This window comes from Caloenas nicobarica, chromosome 7 (assembly GCF_036013445.1).
Source record: "Caloenas nicobarica isolate bCalNic1 chromosome 7, bCalNic1.hap1, whole genome shotgun sequence".
Lineage (NCBI taxonomy): Eukaryota > Metazoa > Chordata > Aves > Columbiformes > Columbidae > Caloenas > Caloenas nicobarica.
Window position 1 is genome coordinate 21618279 of NC_088251.1, and position 25685 is coordinate 21643963.

General features: G+C 51.9%; 1 protein-coding gene across 1 annotated transcript; it reads left to right on the plus strand.

Annotated features, from left to right (window-relative positions):
- The first annotated feature begins 3284 nt into the window (after nucleotides 1-3284).
- PITX3 (paired like homeodomain 3) lies at nucleotides 3285-25665 on the plus strand. Its single transcript, XM_065638688.1, has 4 exons — nucleotides 3285-3547; nucleotides 17963-18103; nucleotides 22913-23118; nucleotides 24126-25665. The coding sequence occupies exons 2-4, from the start codon at nucleotides 17995-17997 to the stop codon at nucleotides 24687-24689; spliced, it is 879 nt and encodes a 292-aa protein (XP_065494760.1). The 5' UTR covers nucleotides 3285-3547; nucleotides 17963-17994; the 3' UTR covers nucleotides 24690-25665.
- The last annotated feature ends 20 nt before the right edge of the window (nucleotides 25666-25685 follow it).

Sequence of the window (25685 nt, forward strand, 5' to 3'; positions counted from 1 at the left end):
TACCCTTGCTCAGCCCCTTCCAGTTCGTGGTCATCTGCAGAGCCCAGATATCAGACCCATAGGCACATGCAACACAGAAATTTTCCAGCAGGTTAAATAGCCTGAGAGAGGTTGAACTTGAATCCCCTCCTCTTGGAGGCTTTTGCTATTTCTCAGAGGCTTAGTCTCCAGAAAAAGGGCAGAAAGAAGGGGCTGACTCAAAAGGAACAAGCAGTTGTCACAGCTAGAAACTACTTGCAGCCACTCTTCTCCAGAGCTGAATATCCCAAAAATGCTACTGAGTGCTGAATGCAGTGGTTCTAAGCATCTGCTTCTTTCCAGGGCAAACCCAAAGCCAGCTGAAGGCTCTTGTTTCCTTAACAGCTCTCCAAAGGAAAACTGATGTGCTGCACCTGGTGCAGTCTGCACTCCAGCCAGGACCTACAACTGAAGCAACAGAGCTAGACTGAGACACTCAAAAATATTAAAATCTTTCTCTGGAAACTATACAAAGTACAACACTGAAGCTGCAGAGCAGCCTTCTTAGGCTAAAATACCCTCCCACCTGTTCTACTTAGCCCATGTCTCAGGAACACTCCTGCACTTCCTGGTGACATGAAACCCTCCTGATGAACATCCCCATGTAATGTTTTCCATTGTCTCTTCTTGGCCAAGGCAAGCCATGCCTTTTTGGCAGGAGCAACTTGGGCTCAGTTAGTCATATCTTCGTCGCCTCTTGGCTAGACTACAGCTACGTGATACATCTGGGCATGAAGCCCACAGCACTTGGCAAATGCCAACCAGGAGAGTATGCTGCAGTGGGAGCCCTAGCTACCACAAACCCATCAAATCTTCCCTCTGCTCCCTAGGCCGTCTTTTGGCTTGGAAGCCAAGCCAAATTCAAGCCAGAGTCCTGATCTTCAAGGTATTTGATGGCATGGACCCAGTGTGGCTAAAAGATCAGTTTAGGCAAAGATGGAAACCATGATCAACAATCAACAGCTCTGCCACTCTCTGAGAGCAGTGGATGTATCCAGCATGAGGACCGCATTTGCCTGTGACAGAGGCAGGGATTTCTCTGAGAACAAACTCTTCCCAGCTGGTGAAAAATGAAGTATGTCTAAGATGCTGAGTAATTCCCTCCTTTTTCATATCCCACCTCTCTACCAAAATGTGAGCTAGGTTCACTCTGTGTTTAGTGTGCCTTTGCCTTTTTTTTGTTTGTTTTGTTTTTATTTTATGTAAAATAGTAACCTCTCTCTCCTAAATCCAGGTGAACTTGTTGGTCTCTTCCCCAGCAGTGAATTCTCCAGCTGGCAAGACAAGATGCACTACATCTTTGCACTAAGCAGCAAGATCTGCTACTACATTTCAACAACAAACACTGGAGTACTCCCTCCCAAAGAGACCCTTCAGGGGTCAGTCCAGCAGTTTCACCGAGGTCGTCCTAATGAAAGACTTAGTGCAGGTGCCTGGATGGCCTAATCCAAAAGTCTTCACACTGCACTCCACAGGGAGCAAGCTTGTGACATAGTGCCTGTTTGTATTTACAGTTCCCCAATGGAAATAGCTAGAAATACCTTTGTTCGATTATTACTTGAAAGCGTAAGCACTAACCATATTTGCTGTGGGCTACTGATGGTGAAAGATTTGGAGGGAGAAGGAGTCAATTCAAAATATGGTCCCTTCATTGCTGCAGACCTTGAGCAGTGTTTTTAGCTTCCCTGTGGCATGTGGTGATAGGGACAGACTGCCCGCTGGAAAGTGCTAGTGCTGCTATACTGGATCTGCTTCTCTTGACAGAGACAAGTGTATACCGGGATGGGTTAAAATCTGGGCTGGAAAAAGATGTGGTCTAGTTTGCTGTCATTTTTGGCAGGCTAAAAACCAGTAAGGCAAACACAAGCCTCAGATTAATATCATTTAAAAAAACCCCACAGTGATTTATCATGAGCATGTCAACGTTGTGACTCCTTTTAAATCTCCACGTTTCTACTGAATTAACGTGTTTGTGCATGTTTTTGAACTGTAATCCATAATGCCTGGGTCTACTTAACCTCTCTTTGCATCCTATGCTTCTTCATGTGCATTTGTCTTCCCATACATATCTATATGCCACGTTATGCATTTAGCAGGCTCCTTAAATATGGCTCATAAATCACATAGGGTTAAAATTCACTCCTACTCTCACAACATTATTTCCTAATCTCTGAAACATGTCAGTGGAAGAGCTTGAGGGTGACCTTTGGCATCATAAATCGGGGAGTAGGTTGACATGGAAATGACCTCAAGAAAATCAGACCGTAGAATTGTGTATCCAGCTCCGTAAGAGCCTTACAAGGGTAAACCTGTCCCCGGGGCTCCAGGGCAGGACAGAAAGGCTGAGCCCGACTTCTGCAAACCTCTCCCCGTGAGCACTGGGAGAGAGGGGACGTGTCTGCTGGGAGTGAAATGTGTTTGCAAACACGTCCAACATGTCCAAGGCTTGCTCTAGCAGAGGCGGGCATTTGGGGACATTTCAGGGAGCGATTGGACCCGGCACCGCTGCACCGGGATTTTGCCATGCACTTCGGCAGGAGCCGGGCTAGAGCCTGAACTACAAGCAGCGTTTGGGTTCCCAGAGAGCCATTTGTGGGCGGGAGCGCGGTGTTACCGCACAGCCGGAGCCCCCGTGTCCCGGGAGAAGCGGCACGGTATTGCCAGAGAAGCGCTTCTCGGTACGGCCAAGAGCCGGAACAGTGCGTGCGGTAATTAGCCTGTAATTAGCGTCTTCTGCGAGTGCTGCTCCATCGTGCAGGGGAACACTTGCAGCAGCCGACTAAGGACTTGGTTCCCCCAGAAACCTCTGCCTGGCTGGTGGCTTTAACTGTGAAGCCGAACAGGCTTGCCGCGACGGAACTGAGCCCGGGGAATGCCCAGCACGGGCTGCAGGGTACCGGATCGCCAAGCAGGGAACAACGCACGCAGGTAACGGCAGCGACAGCAGCAATACATAAGTGTACATATACATATACATGGACACCACTATGTGCCCTCAGACCTGGCAGAGCCCCGCGCCCGGGAGATGCCCCGGCGCGGCCGAGCCGGCGGCCACGGTGCGGCGGGACGGGGGCGGGACCAGCGCCGCGGGGGCGGGGCCTAGCGCCCTCCTCGGCGAATCCGGGAGCCGGGGTGCGGTGGGATGCAAGTGAGGCACGCGGCGATTGGGCGGTGGGAGCGCGGGGTGGGGCGCGGGGCGGAGCCGGGGCGGGCGGCGCTGGACGGGGCGGGCGGGCGGCGGGCGCGCAGCTGGAATGGGGCGGGCGGGAGCGGGGCGCCCGGTGCAGCTGGCGGGGGGCGCCGGCCGCCCGCCATAAAGTGAATGGCCAGGGTGAATGGGAGGCAGTCGGCCGGCGCCCTCCGCCCTCCCCGTGAGCCGCGGGCCGGCAGCGAAGCGCAGAGTGCCCGGGGAGCCGGGGGGGATTTACTTTCTGACAGCGGCAGAGCAGCCCGAGCCGCGGGCCGGGGGCCAGCTTCGCCCCTCTCGCAGGATTAAGGCCGCCCAGCCGAGCCCGCATCTGGAGCCGCTGTAAGTGCCTTTCCTTTCCCGTCCCCCCGGGCAGGGTTTTGCCCTTCTTTCCTTGTGAGCCCCTCGGCGCCAGACCGGCCGTGCGGCGCCGGCCGGCCGCAGCCCTTCTGGCGCGGGGTATGAGCATCCCCGGCGGGACGGCTCGGCGCGCTCTGCCCGGCAGCGCGGGGCCAGCCCCGCTCCTGTCCGGGGCCCGCGACCCGTCGCTTTCTGCGGGACAAGGGGCAGCAGGTAGGGGAGGGGGAGAGCAGGCGGATCGGGCCCTGTCCAGCAGTCTAGGAGAGGTCCCGGGGCCGTGTGCGGTGGAGCTGTCCCCCGACATTGCCGGCGTCGCTGCCTGCCTGGCGACGGGGCGCGGCGTCTTCCCCGCTCTGCCCTTGCAGGGCCTGGCGGCCCCTGCCCGCCGCCGCCGGGGTACCGCAACCCCGGCCACCCCCGTCGGGGCCGCCACGGGCCCCTCCCGGCAGGCGCTGCCGGAGCCTCTCACTGTTGCTAAACTTAGTCATTTTCCACTCGGACGAGCGGGGCAGGGGCTGTTTAAATTAACCGGGGCTCGCTGTAAATAACGGCGTTTCGGGCTGCGGCTCAGCTGTCTGCAGGGTCCGGGGGAGAAGGGCGCAGGGAGCAGAGGCGGGGAGACGTCGCCAGAGAAAAGGAAGGCAGCCCGACGGCTTTTGGACAGTTGGATAAATGATATTTATGTAACGGGCTGGCTCCTGTTTATAGCAGAGCCGACCTCCCTGCAGCGCCGGGGAGAGAGCGAGCCGGCCCTCGCGGACGGAGCGAACCTGCCCCGGGACGCCGCTGGCTGCTGCGCCTTGGCAGCCGGGGGTCGCGGGGCCCGACCGGGAATAACAGACCTGGTTGGGCTGCGGGTGAAGGAGCGGGGGAAACGCCGAGCCGACCCGGCGGAGCAGGGCCGCCCGGCGCCGGGAGACTGCGGGCAGAGCCGGCGCTCGGAGCTCCGGCCGCTTGCACGGGCTCCGCCGCCTCTTCGGCGCCGGGGCCACGGTGCAAACCGGCACTTTTCCGTCCCGCCGGGTGCCCAGGAAGCCCGACCGACTGCAGCGGGCGCCCGACGGAACGCGGTACCTGCCGCTCCCCCGGCTATTTCCCGCTCAACGAGTGCCGCTCCGGGCGAAGGGCTAGCCCGCCAGCGCGGTAGCCCCCTCGTTCTTCTCCCCGACCTCCTCCTCGGAGCAGGGGAGAAGGGCGGCTTCGCTGCGGGTCTGGCGAGGGAGGGCGGCCGGGGCGGGGGTCGACGCCCGCGCTCCGACGCAGCTGCTGGAGCGGCCCCAGGGGAGCGGCGAGCCCGGTGCCGCCGAGCGGGGCACACCTGTCGGCCCCTCTGCCGGCGCCTCCGTGGCTGGACAGCTGGGGGAACGGGCTGGGAGGGGGCCGGCACTGCCCCCCCAGCAGCGCCGGGGCCCTGCGGGGGCGCTGGTGGGGGTCGGTGCAGCCCTCCCGCCCCGCCGGGGCTCGGCGGCCCGGAGCAGTAGTCCCCCGGCCGGAGGTCCCAGGGCTCCACACACCTTTCCCACCCGGCCCGGCGGGTTATGAGATGTAGGGCTCGGCTCCGCACTGGCAGCCGCAGAGGGGCATGCAGCCGCAGAGAGGCATGCTGCTGCAGGGGCCCGGCAGAGCCCGGGTGTGACCCTACAGCCACTGCACCCGGCTGATGCTTCGAGCTGGTGGTGCAGGAATTAAAACCAGTCCCTCACATGCTTTCCTGTTCCCTTGTCTAAGTGAGATGCTGCTTCCCACCTGATGGGTCCACTTTAAGTGGAGACTAGTGCTGAAGGCATCCCCCAGACAAGTGGGTCCTCCATGCCTGGCCCATGGCCTGGAGGATGCTAAGGATGAAATGGCTTCATTCCTTCTGCAGTTTCCAGAGATACTAAAAGTGACAGTTCAGGAAGGTGCCTTTCAGGGGTGTCACCCTTGTTCCTGTCCCACCTTCCAGAGGCAGGGAGAGGACCACGATTTTGGTGATGGGATCAGGGTCTCCCTACATTCCCTCCCAGGCCCTCGGCCTGTTGGTGAGCCAGAAGGATGGGTGTTTGCGCAGGCTTTGATGGTGCCTTGCTGTGAGGGACAAAGAGCTGCCTGCTGGTTCCTGAGGGACCAGCAGAGCATGGTAGCTGCTTTCAGTCTCCACAAATGTCTGCAGAAGAAAAGCAGGGTTTGATTTTCATTAGAAAACCATCTCACCATGCCCAGTACTCCTTACAGGGAGACCTCACGGGGAGATGTCTTTTCCCAACAGCCTGGAGAGGGGTCTGGGTGAGGGCAGTGTTTTTTCCTGCTGTTACTGGGTTTGCATGAGTCGCCTCAGACCTGCAGCCCAGGCTTCCCCTCATGAAAGTCCGCCTGTATCCCTATAACTGAGTTGTCTGCTGTCCAAGGCACTGGTTTAAAAACCAGTATCTTTCTCTGGGAGAGAAACCATTGCAAGCCTCACTTAATATCTATTACGTTTCTACAAGGGCTTAATTCAGGCAATTAACAGATGTGAAAATTGTGACTGAATTGCAAAAGTGTTGGTTAATGTACCCTGCAGGGAGTTAGCAAAAAAGAGTGGCATCTTCTCTCTCTGTCAGAAGCTACCTAAAACCTTGAGACTGAGAGGTGAGGCTGACTTTGGAGTCTGCCAAAATGAAAAAGCCAGAAACCTGATCTACAAGGCTGCTCCAAAAGGAAGATGAGATGAGCTGGGGACATGAGGTCTGTCTCGTGACCTGGCACATGCGCCCCAGCTCTGGGGACAGGGGAGGTACCTGGGCTGGGAACAAAGTCCCAGATGGGGAGAACCGGTGTTTTCACACTGTGTGCCCTGCGGTGGGAAGGCAGTGGGATGAGACCATGGGGCCGTGAAGGGGGTGGGGGGAGGGTCAGAAATGAGGTTGTGGCATCTCCGAGTAGGCTCAGTGATTATCTGGCTGTTTGAAAATGGGAAATTGCTATTTACTTAGGGCCTGATGGCAGAGGGGGCAAAGCTCTCCCTCTTGCTGTGGGCCACTGGGGCTGAGGGCATCAAGCTGTGCCAAGCCCAGGCATTTGCTGTTGGCAGGCGGACAGCCTCCACCAACTGGCATCCAAGTTAGTGCTGAGGCTGTAGGAAAAACCCTCTCTTGTCAACACCCAGCTGAACCAAGCTGGGGTTTCAGACGGCTGGAGAAAGAGGATTTCTGAGGCCAGCCTGCTGTGCCGCACTTCCCTGCCTCCCCTTTGTGTGCTGCTCCCCCTCGCCAGCACCCCTGCCCTCCTCCCACCTCACCTCTGAATATTAATGCCTCTGGCAGATTGGATAATAATGTGACTGGGAATTGAATGAAGCTGGTTATTAGCTCTGGGCTTCCTTGGGGCATTTAAGGGAGTCCATGGGCTGTTGCTGGAGGCTCGGCAGCACAGGGGACTGGGGCTGGACCCAGCGCAGAGGGGTTCGCTTCTGTGGAAAATTATTTGCTTGAAATCCTCATGTCTCTGACCCCAGAGGAGGACAGGTACGGCAGCCTGCCCGGAGCTGCAAATTCCCGCAGGATGGTTAGTGATGGTTTTCAGCAACAATGAAATTTTAAAAGTTGCTCTCAGGAAGGAACTAGGAGATCTAGCTGGACAGAAGCAGAGAAACGTTTCTGTTATTATTAGGCTTTAAAAAGAGACAGAGAGTGAGTGAGGGGTGTCCCCTTCTTCCCTGTCCACCAGCATCAGGTTGTGCCCAGCAGATTCAGGAACAGGGCCAATCCTTTGCACACTGAACAGGAAATTTCCTGCTGATTTGCAGGGTACAAGTTCAAGCTCAGAGCCCTCATTTCTGAAGAGATGCGCCTTACGATGTCTTTCCTCAGGAGCTACCTAGCCTTTCCATAGGCAGATCTGTGGATGCTTTAGCCTAAGGAAAATATCACTGTCGTGCAAAGGAGAAACTGAGCTCTGGCAGAATTATCTAATCTGATCTGAGCCAGAAATACAACCTCTGTTCCTTGACCCTCAATCCGATGCTCTTTGCTATCTCCCAAACCACAGCTTCACCAGAAAAATAAACATTTACACCCTGTTAACTAGAGCAAAAGAGGAGGGAAACCAGAGCTGAATTTGCAGAAGCTGCTATTAATTTTGTCCATCTGATTTTTAAACTGTTATAAGTGTTCCAAGATGCATTAACGCTTCTGTAGCTGCTGGGGATCTCAGTTGATGTGGGGAGCTGGATCCTGCTTGGATTAAATTAACCCCTTCAAATCACATTCAGAGCTACTGCAACTGAGACACCTGTTAGTAAACCCCTATCAAACAAGTTCCACAATCCCAAACCTGACAGCCTAAGAAACACTGCAGTATATAGCATGTATGCTGCTCTGTTTTACATAGCCCTGATCCTGCAGACAACTCTTATTAAATAAATGCATTTATTTGCTACTTGGGGAGCTTTGGTGGGATGGCAGGGGCTGGAAGACTCGGTGCCTGCAGAGCTGCCTGCAAAAACTGAAAAAGTACAAAGACAAAATTAATGACTGGAGAGTTCAGTTACTTTTGCCTCTCTCCTCCTTCTTTCCATCGTTGCCCAGTCTCATTTCTCCCACTTCCAATGCTGCCGTTTATGCAAATCTAATTTTTAAGAAATGCTTATTATAAATGACCAATGAGAAGCATGAGAGTTTAACTATAAATCAAGTTGACCTGTCTGTGTGTGGACATTTTTATTTACTCCTCCTTCTGAAAAACAAATAAACGGCAAATCCCTCAGAAATAAAGCAGCTCCCTGCTTAGATTTGAACACACTTTAAAAGGAACCTCTTTTGTTTTAGCCATTTTTATTTCCTGTTTGTTTCTGAGCTTAGACTTGACAATGAAAACCACATGAAATTCTCTTTTTGTTCCATCAGTTTTATTTTTGGTGCAATAATATCCCAACTTCCAGTTCTGCAAGTTGATTTTTGGTTTGTTTTATTTTTCTAATGCGTTTATTGCAAGCTTATTTTTTAAAGTAAATTTATGGGAGAAGTTTTCCTCCAAAATAAAATAAGACTTTCTAGAGGACTAGGTGCATCAGGATGATTAAAAAGATAAAATCTAAATCTTGAAGCTAAATTAATTGAGCTGTGAAGGTCAGTCTGGGTATAGATCCATACCTAACCAGGGAGAAATTCCAAATTGATGAACAATATGTACTACTGTATCCCAGTTAAAAGGGTTTTGCATCTTAGCTTGTGTTGCGTGGATTTTAATAGTGATGTTTAAAAAACCCCAGTGCTTGATCGTAGCCGTGCCGCTAGTCCCAGGCCCTGGTGGGAGCCAGGGGAGGCTGTTCCCACTGCCCGGGGCTGCCGGTGGGGTTTGGGGGAGGCTGGCGGGGGCAGAGGCATTTCTGGGGGTCAGGTCCCCGTCCCCGCAGCAGGCGGCTGGCCCGGCGGTGCAAGGTTGGTGGTGTGACCTAAGCGGCAGCGTTTGGAGACAGCTCACTTCCCTCTGCCCCGGCCCTTTTCTCTCTGAGCGGCTTTGATGGGATTGCCGGAGGGCCCGGCTGGATGAGTAATGAGGGCTCTGCAATTTGCTTTCCTACCCACCCAAACTGCCTACCTCCCAAGGCTCTGCATGGGATGCAGCCTCCAGCAGATGGAAAAACTAAGGATTTGCGGGGGGGGAAGAGACAGACTTTGTACTCAGTCCTTAGGCAGCACAGTGCATTTCAGGATCCCAAAATTTAAACCTCTTGTTTTGCTGCTTGTGATGTCTGTTGTGCTCCCAAATTTAGGGACGCAAGGTGGTTTAGCCACAGCCTCGAGTGGGGCACCTGGCCGAGAGGCTATGGGGACGGAGGGCTGCCAGCCCTCGCTGCTTACCCACCCGCCGTTTCTCCTCGTTTCCCCCGATACACACAATTTAACCATTTGCCGCGGGCAAGCAGCACGATAACCAGGCAACCTGTGGGCCCGATCCTGCCAGCACCGGCCGCTTGCAAAACGCTGCAGGATCAGCCCCAGCAGTGTTTGTAGCAGGGAGAGCTAATTGCCACCCTCAGTCCCCTTCGAACAATGTCTGGGTAAACAGGCTGACCTTCAGGGCATGTTGCAAGATCCACAAAGGCAGAGCGGGGGGCAGTGAGCTCCTGCATCTCTCCCGGAGCAGCCCTCCCCCTGCCCCGGCCCTACAAGCCGCAGTATCCCAAGGAAGAAGGAGGGGATACTGTGGGCTGAAATCACCCTCTTGTTTTATTTACGGCAGCCTTAGTCCTGCAAGGATTTTTCTGCCAGAGAGCTTCAAAAAATATTAAATATAAATTGTTTGGGAAAAAAAAAAAAGACAAATCATCAGGAAACCTTACAGCCAGGCGCAGCAGACATCAGCTCCCTCCAGCACTGCAGGTTTGTGCTGTGAGACAACACATCCCTCGGAGTGAGCTAGCTGCTTCTGGGCTCTCTTTGCCTTAACCAACAAAGCCGCTTGTTGGCCATGGCGGCTGGTGTGGCCATCACAGCACCCTTAGCAGTCACTGCTTTTCCCTTTGCAGCCCTGTGACCCTCTGTGCTTTGCCAGGTTGTTTTAAAAGAATGATCCAGCACCACCGCCCCACCAAAAAAAAAAAAGAAGCTGCTTTTTAGCCACCAGTTTTGCCAAGTTTTGTCACAGAACAAATGTTTATGATCAAGTCAAACTTCTCCAGAAAGGATTTCTAGCAGAAGTGCTGACGGATGGTGGACACGGACAGTTCTACAGTGTCCCAAGGTCAGCCATCCGTAAGGGTGTGACATGCCGACAGCATGGCGGGATTCTTCCTGACCTTCAGCCCTATGCATCACTCACTTGATTAGGGGCTTTCTTGAGCTTGTTTACTAATTGTGAGAATCATTTACATCTTCAGTAACGTCTGAGTCATCCGCTGCCCTCCATCTGCATACAAAACTCCCGACAGCAGCTGGAATCACACAGCTTCAGTCCTTGATCTCGCTATCTCAAGCCTCCCTAAAATGGGCCAACTTTACAACCACAGAGATACAGAAATGACCCCACCATGCTGCCGCAAGTGCAGCCCCCACAGGAATTGGGCCAGTTTCCTTTGACTGCCGGAATAATTAGTCAAATTCATATAATCGCCCAAATAAATACAGCAACGCATACCAATCTGCTGATGACAGCCCTTGCTGCCCTTTGCTGCTGCGCGAGCAGCGTGTGCCCAGCGCCCGAGCTGCAGGCAGGTCACAGGCAGGGTGCCTCTGCCTCACACTCCTGCCTGGGATCCTGGTTTGCAAGTGTCTTGTCTTGCTTCCAGCTCTGCTTCTGCTCAGCTCATGGGTGCAAGGGAAGATTACGGTCCCTTGTACGGGGGTGGCTGTGCAGCTGTTTTCCCCCCATGCAGACATAGGCAGATCCTGCAGGGCTGGCAGGAGGTGCTGTGAAGCCAGCCTGCTGGGGCTGCGGGAATGGGCAAGGGCAGGCAGGGACGAGCAGGGTTGCTATGTCCAGGCCAATGCCTGTGCTTCTCTTTAGTGGGTCCTTTGTTTTGGTTGCGAGATTCTCCCAGGCCGAGTTTCTTACTGAAATCAATCTATTTTCTTGGTTCCCCGAAGCAAAGGGATTAATTTCTCTGAAGGACTTTTCTTTCCCCATGCTCACATTCCCTCCTGTGCTGCGGAGTCTCACCATGCCAGCAACTTTGTGTGATCACAATTCATTCAGACAAAACTGAGCCTTTGCTGGTTTGTTTTGTTCCAGATGCCTAACAAACAAAATAAGCCATAACAAAGCATGGCTTTATTAGTATAACTGCATAGCCTGTCAGAATCCCAGTCCTGGCTGATGGAGCTGAGGTGCCGAAAGCCCCACCGAGGCAGGGCATTCAAGGAATACCAGAAACCCTTCAAGGGATACCAGAAACCCAGACAGACATGGTGAGACCTCCATGCAATGCTTACATGAGTGCAAGAAGCATGAACATTTAGTTCAGGAAAAAAACCAACATTGCAGAAAGTCTGGCAGGACTTTCTGTGTTAGAATTAGCTCTTCATTTCCAAATTTTGGGCATCGTTTCGCAAAACAACCAGGTAGGCTAAGGGCAGCACTGGGGTCTAAAGATACTAACCCAGATTGTTTAATTTAAGCCAAGCCCAAGCACGTGTCCCTGTCTCTGCAGACCCCCATGGTTTAACTCAGCGGAGTCTGTACCAGACGAGTCCAGGGGCTGCAGACGCACCCGTTGGGGAGGACGGTGCATTATGTACAGGCCACGGTTACTGCAGGGCGCTTCCCCGGCGCGGGGGCACAGTGCAGCCCGTCAAATAAGCGAACGGGACACATTCCATTGTGGGCTTTTTTTGCTGTGGACATGGGTATGGAGCTGTCAATCCTTGGGACATTTCCATTGTCATAATCCTCCAGAATATGGGGGATGTATTAACCCTCTGCTGCCCAGAGCAGATGTTTCAGCTGTCACCCTCCTCTGCAGTTGAGTCTCACTTTGAAGCAGAGAAAGCAGCCAGCTTGCTCTCACCTTGCAGGCTGCTGCCAGCCCCCCAGGGAATGCATTAGGCAGTGTCCAGCAAGGCTAGGCATTTCCCTAGCACCTCTTATCTGGGGATCTGGAAACAATTAAAGGAATTTTGCTTCATTGCCTCTACCAGCTTAGATAGGCTCATTAATGTAATTTCTGAGATGAAGGATGGAGTCCCAGAACAGCCGATTAGTTTTAACTACATCACAAGCCAAGTCAGTGACAGCACCTTATCTTCCCTACCCTCTCCCCACTTTGTGTTATTGGGAACTTTTCTGTGGAGCCATGCACAAAAAGAGAAGAGAGTGGAAACAGCCAGGACACCCTCCTCAGAAAGCCAGCCTGTGCTGCCGGCTGCGGGCAGGAAGCCTGGCAGCAAGAGCGCGGCGGGGCTGCTGCGGTTAGCACAGCACCATGAGCCACCAACGATGCTTTCGCAGCCCACAGGGCAGTATCAGCCAGCCCAGTGATGGGGCAATTTGGAACAACAAATTGCTCTGACAGCAATAAGATACCAAGCACCTCAGGAAGCTTTGGCAAATCCTACCGATGGGAGGAAAAAAAAAAAACACCAAACCATGTTCCAGGCTTTAAAGTGGCACAGACTGCTATGAAACCACTCAGTGCCTGAGCTCAGGGGTTAGTGCCCAACTGCAAGGACTAAATCGAGAAATAAAGTTTATTATAACCTCTGACTCAACCCCCATTGGAGGTCGATGATCCATTTCTGAGTGTGCGCCTGAAAGCGCTGCTCAGCCAGCCTGGCCTGTGCACAGCCTGAAGTTTTGGAGGCAGGCAGCTCGCCCTCCTGTCCCGTAATGGCTCTGCGCTCTGGGTCACCGGTTGGCTGCTGCTGTTTATCTTCCAGTGATTAATGCTCGTTCTTGGTTCCTGCTGCAATTCCATTAAGATTAGAGACTTAAAACTAGGCTGAAATGTTTAGCAGTGAGTGACCCTGGTCTCCTCATAGTTGTATTTCTATAGTCTTGAGGAAGTGAAGATTAACTCTTGTCTTGCATCCCACCCTTTTTGCTTTCTAGCTTCAGGGAGGGAGCCCCTCACAGGCAGCACTCCTGTCGGCTGGCAAAGAGAGCCTGGCGCTCAGGTCATCATGTAATTCATGTGCCGTGCAGGCTGTGGCACTTGAAATCCCAGCCTGCAGGCACTCCAATGGCACCGTCCCCTGAACAAATGTATGGATCCAGAGAATAAAATGTTCTTCCAGGAGAGGACAGGCACAGTGTCAGCCCCTTCCCCTTTGACATGGGGCAGAGGAAGAGGCAGGGGCTGCTCCACGGTTGCTCAGCCCCTCCTGGGGACCAAAGTACAGAGGCAGAGCGTCTTCCTGAAAATGTACAGTTAAATAGAATCCCAAATGCTTATCTCTGCTAAAAGTAAGCCAGCACACAAGGAACACAAGCATGAGAGGAGTGAAACAATCAGCCAAACTCCATTGGGAATCTAGTTACTCCCAGCAGCTTGACTTTTGGGATTGATGGAGCAGGAAGAGACAGCTCAGATCCTCAGAGATCTAGTGTAACATCATACCTTCACCTCAGGGGATGGAAGAAAGACACCCTCCCCCTCAAATGACTGCAGAGCACCTTTCAGCCTGAGGGATAACCCTGAACCCTTTGTGGAGATCAGCAATCCCAAGCAGAAGCTGCAGTTACCAGCCCTGGCTGGAGGCACAGGCGGTGGTGGAAGCTCTCAGGACCTGGATCTGCCAGAGGCAGCCTGGCTGGGCATCCCTCCTACCTGCGGGTCACCAGCAGTCTGTGTGCTGCTGCCTAGGGACCCCAAGTATCAGGTCCCTGCTGAAGCACTCCTGCATGCCCACAGGAAGCCAAATAACCTCAAAACAACCCAAGAGACAGCTTTTCTCCTCGAGATCAACTTGCTAAAGCAGGTTCAGAAGGTAGCCTGCTCCCTGACGGTAGCACAGGGAGCTGAGCAGCATGTACTTGTCAATCTGAAGGCAGCTCTCAGCAGGCATATCCACATCACAAAAGCCACCACTATAATTAGCCTTACTTGGCTCGCAGTCAGCCTTTATGTTTCCTTCCCACCCCTCCAAAAAAAACAAGCAAAGGCATCTTTGCTCCCTGGTGATGGAGCAGCGTGTTACCGAGAACCAGGAGAGAGGTCACAGGGATCCTCGCTTGCTCTTTTTGGGTAAACAGGGTTGCCCTTCTGGTGTAGAAGTGCCCTCCTCCTCCTGCCCCAATGGCCCTGGCTTGGGCAGCCTGGCACTGATGCAGAAATCAAAAGGGAATAAACTTGAAAGGAGTAAAAGCCTAAAGCCAGAGCTGCTCTCTTCCTCCTGCCCTCCACCTTGCCCATGGGGCAGGGACAGCAGCTCCCACCTGGCTGGAGGGACCTGCAGAGGCAGCAGCCAGCACCGTCACACAGGAGCCAGGAACAGGATGCACACAGGTGGTGACTGGAAGAAAAGGCATGTTTGTTACAGATTTGGGAACCTTTATCTTGGGAGCAATTACACACATCGATGAAAGGAGTTACAGGTGCCAGGGCAAGCTCGGAGCCAGGGTAGTTTTACAAAACTGAAACCTCTGAGCAAGCCTGGCTGCATGTTGCTAGTACAGGACCTGTCCCTAAAGAAACCATTCTTTTATATTCAAAGTGAGATGGAAGACTCAGATGGAGACGATAAATTTGATTTTGTCTAAAGATGTTTTTGAGGTGCCAATTTCAGTAACTCCCTGAGAAAAGGTAAACAACTTAGTAGAAATGCCATGAAGGTTTAGCGTTGACTTTTTTAATGTCTCTGGCTATAGTAAGATCTAGCCAGTGTGGAAGAAAGCTCCTTTAATTAAACCAGAAAGGGCTGTATAATCTAGAATAATACCTACAACCTTTTGTGTTAGTGGCATGAGGCTGCTTTTGGGTAAATGCATTGGTACAGAGCTCATGTGCTGTCCCCCATGGCAGACTTTTCCTGCAGTCTCTCATAACCAGAGCAGATCCCGCTCTCTGTTTGCTTCTCTGTGACCTGCTCGCAGTGAACTGAGGCAGCCTTCCTTGATGCCATCACATAGGGCACATGAAATAGGTATGTAATTACATATATACATACAAAATCTCCCCTCTGAAATCATCCTAGTTTTAAATTCAGTTCAAAACCTTGTTCTGAGCCTGAAGTCCCAGTTTCAATTTGAATATGGACCACACTTTAAAACCAGTTTTAATCTAGGTCCCAACTGCGTCTCTGAGGCAGGTCAAGCATGCTATGTTGTGCCCTGTTCTTTGGATCAACCAAGTAATCACCTCACTGGTGCAGTAAAGGATGGTGTATGAATTTTCAATACCAGGACTGGGATGCCCTGAGCCTTGTACCTTGTGTTGTCATTTACATCTATGGAACCAGCTGTAAAATACTCCCTTCTGGTTTTCCCATCTCCACTCTAGTTTGCACGGATGAAAGCAATGCAAGATACGCAAAAAGAGTCCCAAAGCAAACAGGACCCTGTGCAGGAGGACAGCGTCTTTCAGTTACAGCAAGGCAGGAGTCTGAATTCCTCCTTAAATCTGGTCCAGTACAGAGTCAACCCCAGAAGAGAGGAAATTGCGCTTGACAGATGCAATCATATGCAAATGGCTGTAGAAGAGGGGAAATTATCATCTACAAACATTGGGCAGAAATTCCATCTGCCGCCACCTCAAGAAGGGCTCTTAATAAATTCTGAGACAGCAAAGTGACACACATCTTAATCAAGACTTAATCCATGGAATTAATTCACTGCGCGCTTCTGCATAATTCTGAGAGTAATGCTAAAAGTCGTGGCAATATCAGCAGCAGATGGACTCCCCCTACTCTGTGCAAAGGTATTAAAGAAAACAGAGCCCCTATCGCATCACTTCATGTACGTACACATGGCAAAAAGCAACAGGGCTGTGCCCTGCTGCTGCCAGGAGCTGACGCAGCCCGCGGACATCAAAGGTCAGGCTCGCCGCGAGGTGGAAATGGAAACCAGCCTCACGGCAAAGACTGAGCCCCACTGCTTCTCTCTGACAGGAGATGAGAAGACCTGGGAAACCAGCAGCAGGTCCCTGCGTTAGATGCAGCCTTTGGAGAGCGGTGATTTAGGCTGGTGTCAAGTCAGATTCATCAGCACTTGGGAAAGGCTGGGGATGGAGGTTAAGCAAAGGGGAGAGCTGAAGTAGGACTAGAGAGCAAGAAAAGCTGCTGGGAGTTTCGTGAGAGAGATCTGCTGCAGAAACGAGGTGGATAACAACCATTAGAAATGGCTCCCTGCCCTCTTGCCACAGCCTGGGAAGCACGCTTCAGGTATGGGGGTCAGCCTTGCCAAGGGCCCCAGCGACAACCCTGCTCAAAATGACAGGAGGTTTTAGACAGCTCTGAAAATACATTCTTAGTCACTGTCATCCACCTCCAAAGGAGGTGCAACAGCTATGTGATTAATCTCTTGTTTACATGTCTAAACACTAGTGCAGTCCAGGCGAAATACTGCCTTCAGTAAACTCCGTCCCCGACATGCACGGATTTGAGGGGCCAAGCAATCCTTCACCAGCTACAATCCAGTCCTCGCAAATGACTTCCATTTGCAGTCTGGAAATCCCAAACACCTGGTCCAAATCCCCCTAAATCTGAGGAACTCGGATCCCAGCACAGTGCATCAGCTGCTGTTATGTTGTAGAGTGACAGGCTCTGCAGCTGGGCAGGTGAGATATTAGCTGAGGTGACCAGAGTTTCAGGAGATGCTGTGGTCCCCTCAAAGTGGTCCAACTTGCAGAAGGCATTACACCTGCATTGGTGACAATGCATCTAACTGTGTGCAGCAGGGTCAAGACCTGAAACCCAGATTTAAGAGCTAGCGCAGGGCCAGCTCACCTTTCCAAGGTGATGTGGCTGGGCTTGTACCACCTACTGCTTCACAGCTGTCTCTTCATGAGCATTCAACATGATCCAGCACAGAGCAGTGCTCACAGCCAGGCTCCTCTGGGCAATACAGGTGAACGGCGCAGGGTTCCCAAGGAAGAGTGTGATGAGAATAATTGATCCTGCGACAGATCAGCATGGAAAAAAAAGGTGGCTGAGGAGTCCCAGTGGTGCCTGAAGTTGTGGGGAGCAGCACCACTAGCTTCCCAGCTGGGATGCTTTCAGCCAGAAGAGGTGACCCATGGCCACAGAAGAGGGTCTTGGGAGGACACAGGGTGCCTTCAGCCCAGATGACCTAGGGCTGGAAGTGAGCTGCTGCTGCAGCCGGGCTCACTCATCCCCAGGCACCCAAGGATGTGTAATGTGATTCCAGTGTTAATTCAGGCTCCAGAGGTCCTTGTGTACCCAAAAGGAGTCCCTGTGCACTGGCCAGGATCTCTGCTCATGGCAGTGGCTGTGCAGGCAGATGTGCCTTCCTATCAGTGCCACGCACAGGAGTGCATTTCTTTGGGGATGTGTAAGTGTCTGCATTAACTCTCTCTGGACTGCCTTCCTGCATTAGGCTTTATTTATGCTTGACCAGTTTGTGGAGAAGCAAAGGAACAAGAGGAGGGAAGCTGGGCAGGGAGGATGGGAGGCGGGATGTCTGGAGAAGGTGCTAACAGCCCTTGGCTGGCCCAGAACCACTTCCTCAGATCTCCGTTACACAGCATGCTCCTGGCGTTGCTATTTCAGTCTGAATGTCACCTATAAATTGGAGGCTCTTTCTCTGAAGGCTGCAAATAGAAGTGTCACTAGATGATCTTTGATTTATAGGGAAGCTCAGCAGAAAGCCTGGCATGTCCATTTTCCAGCCAGGAAACTCAAACTGGTCCAAGGATCACACAGGGATCCTTTGCCTTTCCTATACCTTTCGTCAAGTGTTGGCAAGTGCCTCCCAGAGAGGGTGGGGAGAGGTGACACATGCAGATTCATCTCCCTAATCACCCTATGCCTGCTGCTTTTTCAGATTTCTCCTCCTCTGCCACCCACCCCTGCCTCATGGATTTCAACCTGCTGGCGGACACAGAGGCTCGCAGCCCAGCCTTGTCTCTCTCAGACTCCGGGACCCCTCAACACGAGCACAGCTGCAAAGGACAGGACCACAGCGGTGAGTGCAAGGCTCAAGATGCCGGAGAGGTCCTGACCTGTCCTTGTGGGTGGATCTGGGTGGCCGGTTGCTTGCAAGAGCTGGCTGCTGTTCTCCTGGGAACACACTGAACTTCTTCTTGCACCGTGAGCCAGCACAGTGCCATGGCAGCACAGCCATCCCAGTGAGCAGGGGGAAGGCATAGGGGCATGTATCACAATGACAGCGCTGTCCTAGTGATAGGAGGTGCCTGGCTGGGTTGCAGGAAGCCACCGCTGACAGAGCATGCAGGCAGGAGTCAGGCAAGTGAGGTCACTGCCCAACTGAGATTTTATTGTATTCACATAAACCAGGTCCCCGGAGCAGGAGAGTTCTCCCTGCAACATGGGAAGTCCCATCCAAGGAATGGAAGGCTATGCCTGGTTATAAATTACCCTTTTTTAAAAACCCTATTTAAATTTCTGAGTTTGAAACTTTCCATGCTACAGGTTAACCTTGGGCTGAACTTTCCAGGTTCAGGCAATAAGAAGGAAGAGAAGTACCATCTTGCCCCTGCTTTAATTGAAAAAGCCTGGTTGCCTGTGCCTTGGCACAAGGCTCCACCGTGGGCAGTGGGTTGCTCCTGTCCTGAGAAGGTCCCTCTGACCATTCCTGAAGGCTGAACAAAGCCCATACTTCCTGTATTCTTTATCAAGCCCTGAAGAAGAAACATCACCATTCACATCTGCTCAGAAATCACCTACCAAATGCTATGGCTTCCCCTGGATTTCGCATCTGTCCTGTGAGTGCTCCATCCCTCATTGCTCTGGATGCAGCAGGACAATGCAAAGCTGCGCCGCCGGTGCCAGCACGAGGGGAGGTGAGGGCTGGGGACAGCCTGCTGCTCCCTGCGTAAAGCCTCCAGGCTCACCCGCATGCAAAAGCTAATAAACATAATGACGCAGATTAACATTCCTCAGAGTAAGTATTGTGAAGTGAGTTGTGCTGGGATAACTACGGTCAGAGAATCCACCCACCAAATTCCCCACTGCACGCGTACCTTAGTTGGGCACATCCCCAAGCTCAGTGGCTCCTTGTCAGCTGCTTTGGATGCACGGCGGTCATCTCTATTCAAGTGGCCTTCCGGATCGAGCCCACCCTGGCACACTGCAGAACTGCCAATTTAGGAGCTGACTTTTATTTCCATTAGGCATGAGCAGCTAATTCCAGCTATGACCACAGTCGTTTCATTGAGTGGGCGAATGTGCACGAGATATATTCCACACCCTATTTTGGGTTGACAATAAATGCTGGGTGCCTGGCTACGTCACTCCCCACTGTCTTAAATGGTCTAGAAATATAAACGGTTCTGGGAGGCGGGTGTTTGCCAGCGCTACCTGCATGCAGAGGCTGGCAGCTTGTGCATTTGCACCAGAGAGGCCGATGGCAGCCGCATATCTCCAGTGCCAGGCAGAGCATGTCACCAAGGGCTGCCCGAGATGGGGTGGGGCTGTACTTCTGGCACGTCTTGCCTCCCTCCTCAGCTCTGCTTCCTTCATCCGCAGAATGTGGGATCCTGAGGAAGGGAGCACAAACCTTCTTGTCTGGGCTCAGCTCTCAGAGATCTCCTGGGATGGTGTGGAGTGGTTTCTGACACCCCCTTCTGTTAGGTTTCATCAGGCAGCAAAGGTCAGGTGGAGAGCAAGGATGAAGAGGGAGGTGGTGAGGAGCTGCCCTGCATCTCCCTGAATTCTGCTCCTCAGTATGGATTCAGGGCACCCACAGGGTCTGTCCTTCCCAGAGGGACCCTTGTTTCCCTGTATTGCCACGCTTTTGATCCCCACTGCAATGCCCGAGCTCTGCACCATTTACAGAGGGTACTTTTCCCCTGCCTAGAGAAGAAGCAGAGGTGGAGATGACAGTCCCTATTAGCAATGTTCAGGAAGAGCCACAGGTAGCAGGTACAGAAACAGAGAGGACAATAAGAGGGACATGTACCTGCAGAGATTTTTCCAGGCTCCAAGTCAGGATTCCCACATCTCCTTGGACTTCACAAGATTTATGGAAAGTTCTACACCAGAAGGTATGGAGAAGACAAATACCAAAGCAAGATTCTTGGTGAGCTCTTCCACCCAGATGCTACAGCTGGCCCATAAGCCAGTGGTATCTTCGCTCCATTCTCCTTCCCTTTTGGTGTAGTTTCTTCCTGTCTGAAGAAGGGTAGCGGTCCTGAGCAGGAGCTCCCGATCAGGGCACAGTGTCCTGCTTGCCAGCAACCCCTTCAGAAATCCACATTTGTCAGGGGCTCCTCTGGGAACATATCCCCTGTATGCATCAGGCTCTTAATTAACCCAGACTTAGCAGACGAACAACAAACCAAATGTTGTCCCTTCTTCCATACTGAGCCATTCCTAATAACTAGCTCAGACATGGTGGCATCGTTCCCCTTTTAATCTGTTTTAGAGGCGGATAATGCAGGAATCTCCCTCTTCCAACACTGGCTTAGAACACTGAGCTAGAGAAATCAGATTTATCCCCTTGGAAGAACCACTATAAAAACAAAACAACACAAAATCCACATTAAGAGCATGATTCCAAGAGTTCTGCTGAACGTAGGATCCCCACATGAGGATGCTCACGAGAATGTGGAGAGTGCCGTAAGACCACAACCATCTCCTGCTCTTCCACATTTCAGGTCCTATAGCTTCTTGGGAACTTTCCAATGGGAAAGTTCTCACGCAGGTACACCCTGGATGGAAACAAGTGCTCGTCCTGGCACTGGGAACAGGAGACAGCACCTTCTCACTGAATACAACCAGCTTGTGCTCTGCTGCTGTGAGCCAACACATGGTAGAGGCCTCTCCAGCTGTCTCAGAGCAGTTCTCAACAGCCAGCTAGCTCTCCTTGCAGTTGCTTTCCTGCTGGCTGATAACATTAAACCTGCCACAGAAGTGGAGGCAGCTGGTGGGGACTCTGCATTGCTTCTGTCAATGCAATGCATACCCGTAGAAACAAACCTTTTCTGACTGCACTCAGGCTTTCCTCCATGAAGAGTGAGTATCTCTCCTGCAAATGCTCTCCGTGGCTCCAGCACTGCTCCCTCCAGAGGCAGGCAGGTGCAAGAAGGGTTTTCCCAGAAACAGCAGGGAGCGGTTTCTGAATTAGCGCACTGGCACAGGAATGGAGTAGTGGCACCAGGTCCCAGGCCCTGGCTCCTTTAGAGCATCTGCTGGTGGGTACAGCACTGCCCTGCAGCAGAGCCCTTTCTCTGTCTCAGATGCCTTTCAGCCTCTCTCTTTTCCCTTTAGCTTTAAGGGGCATATTTTTCCAGACCACATCCATCTGACTTGAGGAACCCTTTTTTTTTTTTTTTCCCCTCACCCAGCTGTATTCCAGGTTACTATTTTTCTGCCTCCCTGCTTTTTAAGGGGCTATACAAGATACTTGCCATGGTAGGATTTTTCTAGACTTTGAATCCTTTTAAGCTATCTTCCACTTTAAAAAAAAAAAATACAACCAAACAAAAATTATTTTAATCTGAATCTCGGCAGAGCGATGCCAGAATTTGTAAAGGCTCTTCTCCCAAATGGAAAAGTTTAGCAACTGTTTGCAGTAATTTCTACTTAGTTTAGCTGAGTATTTCCAACTGTAAAAGAACACCTCCCCTTCCTGCTGAAAACCTGATTTTCAGTTAGAACTGCTTCACCTTGCTTCTAGATCAGAGGAAGGAAGAAGTGAACACCAGAAATTATTTATTTTCACTGGAATAATTTTCTTCTATGGTGACTTGTCTTGGTTCTTAGTAGAATTAAACGTGAGCTGTGGTTTTCCTCCCTGTAGTTGTCCTCCTCAAATTGCCCAGGTGCTCAAATGTGACATTTTCTTCTGATGGTGGAAAATACTTATATTTGGATTCTGCCCCCATTTGCAGGACACCAACAGCCCCAGGAGGGGCTGTGGCACAGGGAAGTGCCTGGCTGCCCACCTCCAGTCACGACAGCCCAAAGCTTAGATTTAAGGCCTGGACTTAATGCCTAGCAGGGGGCTGAGCTGTACTTTTCAGTTAGATACCAGTGGGAACGCTGGAGAGTTTCAAGTTGTTCACTTAAGGGGCAACAAAATGAAAGACGCTGCTTCTAGGAGAGGGATCTCTGAGTGAGGAGTGGGGAAGGGGCAGAAGAACAGGGAGATGCAGAGTATTTCATTGTATGGTCTAAGAAAGGCCTTTTCCTACTTTTTAAAAATAAAAATACATGCACCTAAGTAAGAAGGTAGAGGAATAAGAAGGTAGGAAGGATAAAAATTTGTCCTTCTCAGGTGTAGTTAATTTAAGAACCTCAACTTGCTATCATTGTCAATTTGCTTTTTCCCATTACTTGTCCACAAAAACACTAATGGATCTTTTGCTGTCTCATAAGTGGCAGTTTCCTTTCAGTTTTTATAAAGGGCACCTTAGGCAGAGAGTTTTAAGCAGAATAGGACACTGCTGGCCTGGGTAAGTTCTGCTGCTATATCACCCATCTTAACTGCAACAAATGAAAACCAGAGGTTGGAAGTCTGGAAAATCAAAATCCAGTCACCTGGAAGGTGACATCTATCGGAGCAGTTAAACAAGAGCAAGCTGTGCTGCATCAAGGGGCTATTGTTTTGGTGCAGGGTGGATACCTGCTCACAAGGGCAAGGGAGGGAGATGGGACCACTTGTGCAGGTGCAGCTGGAGCTGCTGGTGACCGCAGCAGAGGGGGACCTCACTGAGGATGTACTGGTTGCCCCAAGGACAGGCTCTCCAAATGCATCCAAGCTCCCGAGTTAACTCGGGGGATCTCTCTCACCTTTCTGTTTATTGCACAGACACCGAGAAGTCCCAGCAAAACCAGACGGATGACTCCAACCCTGAGGATGGGTCACTCAAGAAGAAGCAGCGGAGGCAGAGGACACACTTCACCAGCCAGCAGCTCCAGGAGCTGGAAGCCACTTTCCAGAGAAACCGTTACCCAGACATGAGTACCAGGGAGGAAATTGCAGTCTGGACCAACCTGACGGAGGCACGAGTCCGGGTAGGACTACAGCCCCTGCATCTTCCCAGGCCCGAGCTTGTGGGGAAGAAGCCAGCTGTGATACAAGCCACCAAGCTGTCCCCAAACCAAGAAATCAGGGGCACTAGAAGATTTCCCTGTCTTGAGAACACCTCACCAGGGTCTATGCCTGAGATTTGGCACATCCAGCCACACACATACCCCCATGCTGGTGGCTCCTTCCCCAACCAGTGCCACCTTGAAATAACACAGGGAGATGCAAAGCCCAGGCTCTGCCACACAGAGCCCCACCAGCTGGCTGCCTCGACCCAGCAGTCCCCTTCCTTTCAGTGCCATCGTCCCCCAGCCTTGCCCTTGCTGGAGGGCACTCTCTGGGGTTCCCAAAGCACTGTGCAGTCACAGGCATAGTGTGGCAGGGTTCCAGCTGGAATGAGAGCTTCTCTCTGCTACTAGAAATATGAGTTAGCAGCATCATGAATAGCCTTCCAGCAGCTTCTGTGCTCTAGGAAGTTATATTGTTTGAGTCCCTCCAACACTAATAGATTTTTCCTGTTAGAAGACAGACTTCTAACACCCCACCCCAAGCCAGTCCTGAGGTGAAGTCAAAACAAGAGAGGTTATTTCCTCCACTCAGCAGCTCTCAAACTGCATCCCCCAAATACTTTGCTCCCAAGTCACACAATCCCAACCCTTCCTCCTGGGCTGTGGTCATTTGGAAATACAGCGAGTATTTTCCTGCCTTTTCCCCATGTAAAGGGCATCCATTTGTTGAATGAGGTGGGTTATTCTATGTATTGTAAAATGGCAGTGGTTGGGTTTTGATCCAGCTGGTGATTCTTGCTGGGAGATGACCCTGCAGCCTAGACATCTTGCTGCAACCCGTTTGTGATGCTCAGCCTCCCAGCTCCCTGGGAGCATCCCCAACCCTTCAACAGCTCTCACCTTCCTGGACAAAGAGACCAGAGCAAGGCTGCTTGCAGGAACAGCCCGGAGCAATTCCCATTCCCTCCTTTCTCTCTCTCTCATAGGTCTGGTTCAAAAATCGCAGAGCTAAGTGGAGGAAACGGGAGAGGAACCAACAGGCTGAACTGTGCAAGAACAGCTTCGGAGCCCAGTTCAACGGACTAATGCAGCCTTATGACGACATGTATTCCAGCTATTCCTACAACAACTGGGCCGCCAAAGGGCTTGCCACAAGCCCGCTCTCGGCCAAGAGCTTCCCGTTCTTCAACTCAATGAATGTCAGTCCCCTCTCCTCCCAGCCCATGTTCTCCCCACCCAGCTCCATCGCCTCGATGACCATGCCTTCATCCATGGTCCCTTCCGCAGTGACTGGAGTACCGGCATCCAGCCTCAACAATCTGGGAAACATCAACAACCTGAACAGCCCAAGCCTCAACTCCGCTGTCTCATCCAGTGCCTGTCCTTACGCCTCAACAGCCAGCCCCTACATGTACAGGGACACATGCAACTCCAGCCTGGCCAGCCTGCGGCTGAAGGCCAAGCAGCATGCTAACTTCACCTACCCGGCAGTGCAGACGGCAGCTTCCAATCTGAGCCCTTGCCAATACGCCGTGGACAGGCCCGTATGAAAGGCTGCCCTCTGACAACCAGGGACTTGACCTTAGCCTGACAGAAGGAGACCTTTAGCCCTACAACAGAGTATGTCTTGCAGAGAATGAGAGTGAACGCAAGAGAGAGCAAGAGAGCGCGAGCAAGCGGCAAGCAGGCAGATGGACCTCTATGAAGATTTGTCTAACTATCGTATGGTGAATTTTGACTGTCTTTCCCCTCCCAAGCCCCTTCTTCTCTTGCCCACCAAACCTCCTTCTTCCTCGTGGTAAAGAAACCAAAACAGTCTACTGGAAGCCCCATGGGGAAATAGGAGCCCTGACATTTGGGTGCTTGACCCATGGGGAGGAGAACCAAGTGTGTTTCAATCTGCCCCTCTGATCCCCCCCCCCTTATAGTGAGAGCTCCCCAAATCCCCGAAACAGCACAGGCAGCTGGACACCACCCCTATGGGGAACAGCCAGGGATAGGGCAATGTGGGGCCACTGTTTGGTGCTCGGCTGAGCCCTTTTCCCTGCAGGCATGTGAGATTTCAGTTAAAGATGTCTTGCCTACCTATTTATCACACAACCTTGTCTGAATTGATTGGCATCTCCCTTTATAATGCATATATATGCATGGCTCTTCAGACTTGAAGCCTTTAGGATTGGGGAGTTGTAAGAATATAAAATATGTGTGTGTGTATATATATCTTATATATATACAAATACATATATAGACATTAAAGTATGCTTTTTTGGTTTGTACACAAGATAACCTACAAAGTAGACCTTAAAACCAAAAACCCCATAAAGCAAGCACATCCACCGAAGCAGCATCCTGCCCGTCATGCTTTCCTGCTTCAGTCTTTTCCAGTCAGATGGGAACACCTTTGCAAGTGTACATCCAAAGCATCCCCTTTTACAACAATCAGCTCCCCCTCACACATCTCTTTCCCTTCCCCAAATCCCATTTCAAAAACAGATAATAAAATAAAAGTTGGCACAATTCCTTTAAGGCTTCTGCCTGTCTGGTTA

Bases quoted from the DNA above. Each gene is read 5' to 3' on its own strand.
- PITX3 (XM_065638688.1), top strand. From the start codon at position 17,995: ATGGATTTCAACCTGCTGGCGGACACAGAGGCTCGCAGCCCAGCCTTG. The intron at 18,104-22,912 runs GTGAGTGCAAGG...TTTATTGCACAG, and splicing joins CAAAGGACAGGACCACAGCG to ACACCGAGAAGTCCCAGCAA. The intron at 23,119-24,125 runs GTAGGACTACAG...TCTCTCTCATAG, and splicing joins TGACGGAGGCACGAGTCCGG to GTCTGGTTCAAAAATCGCAG.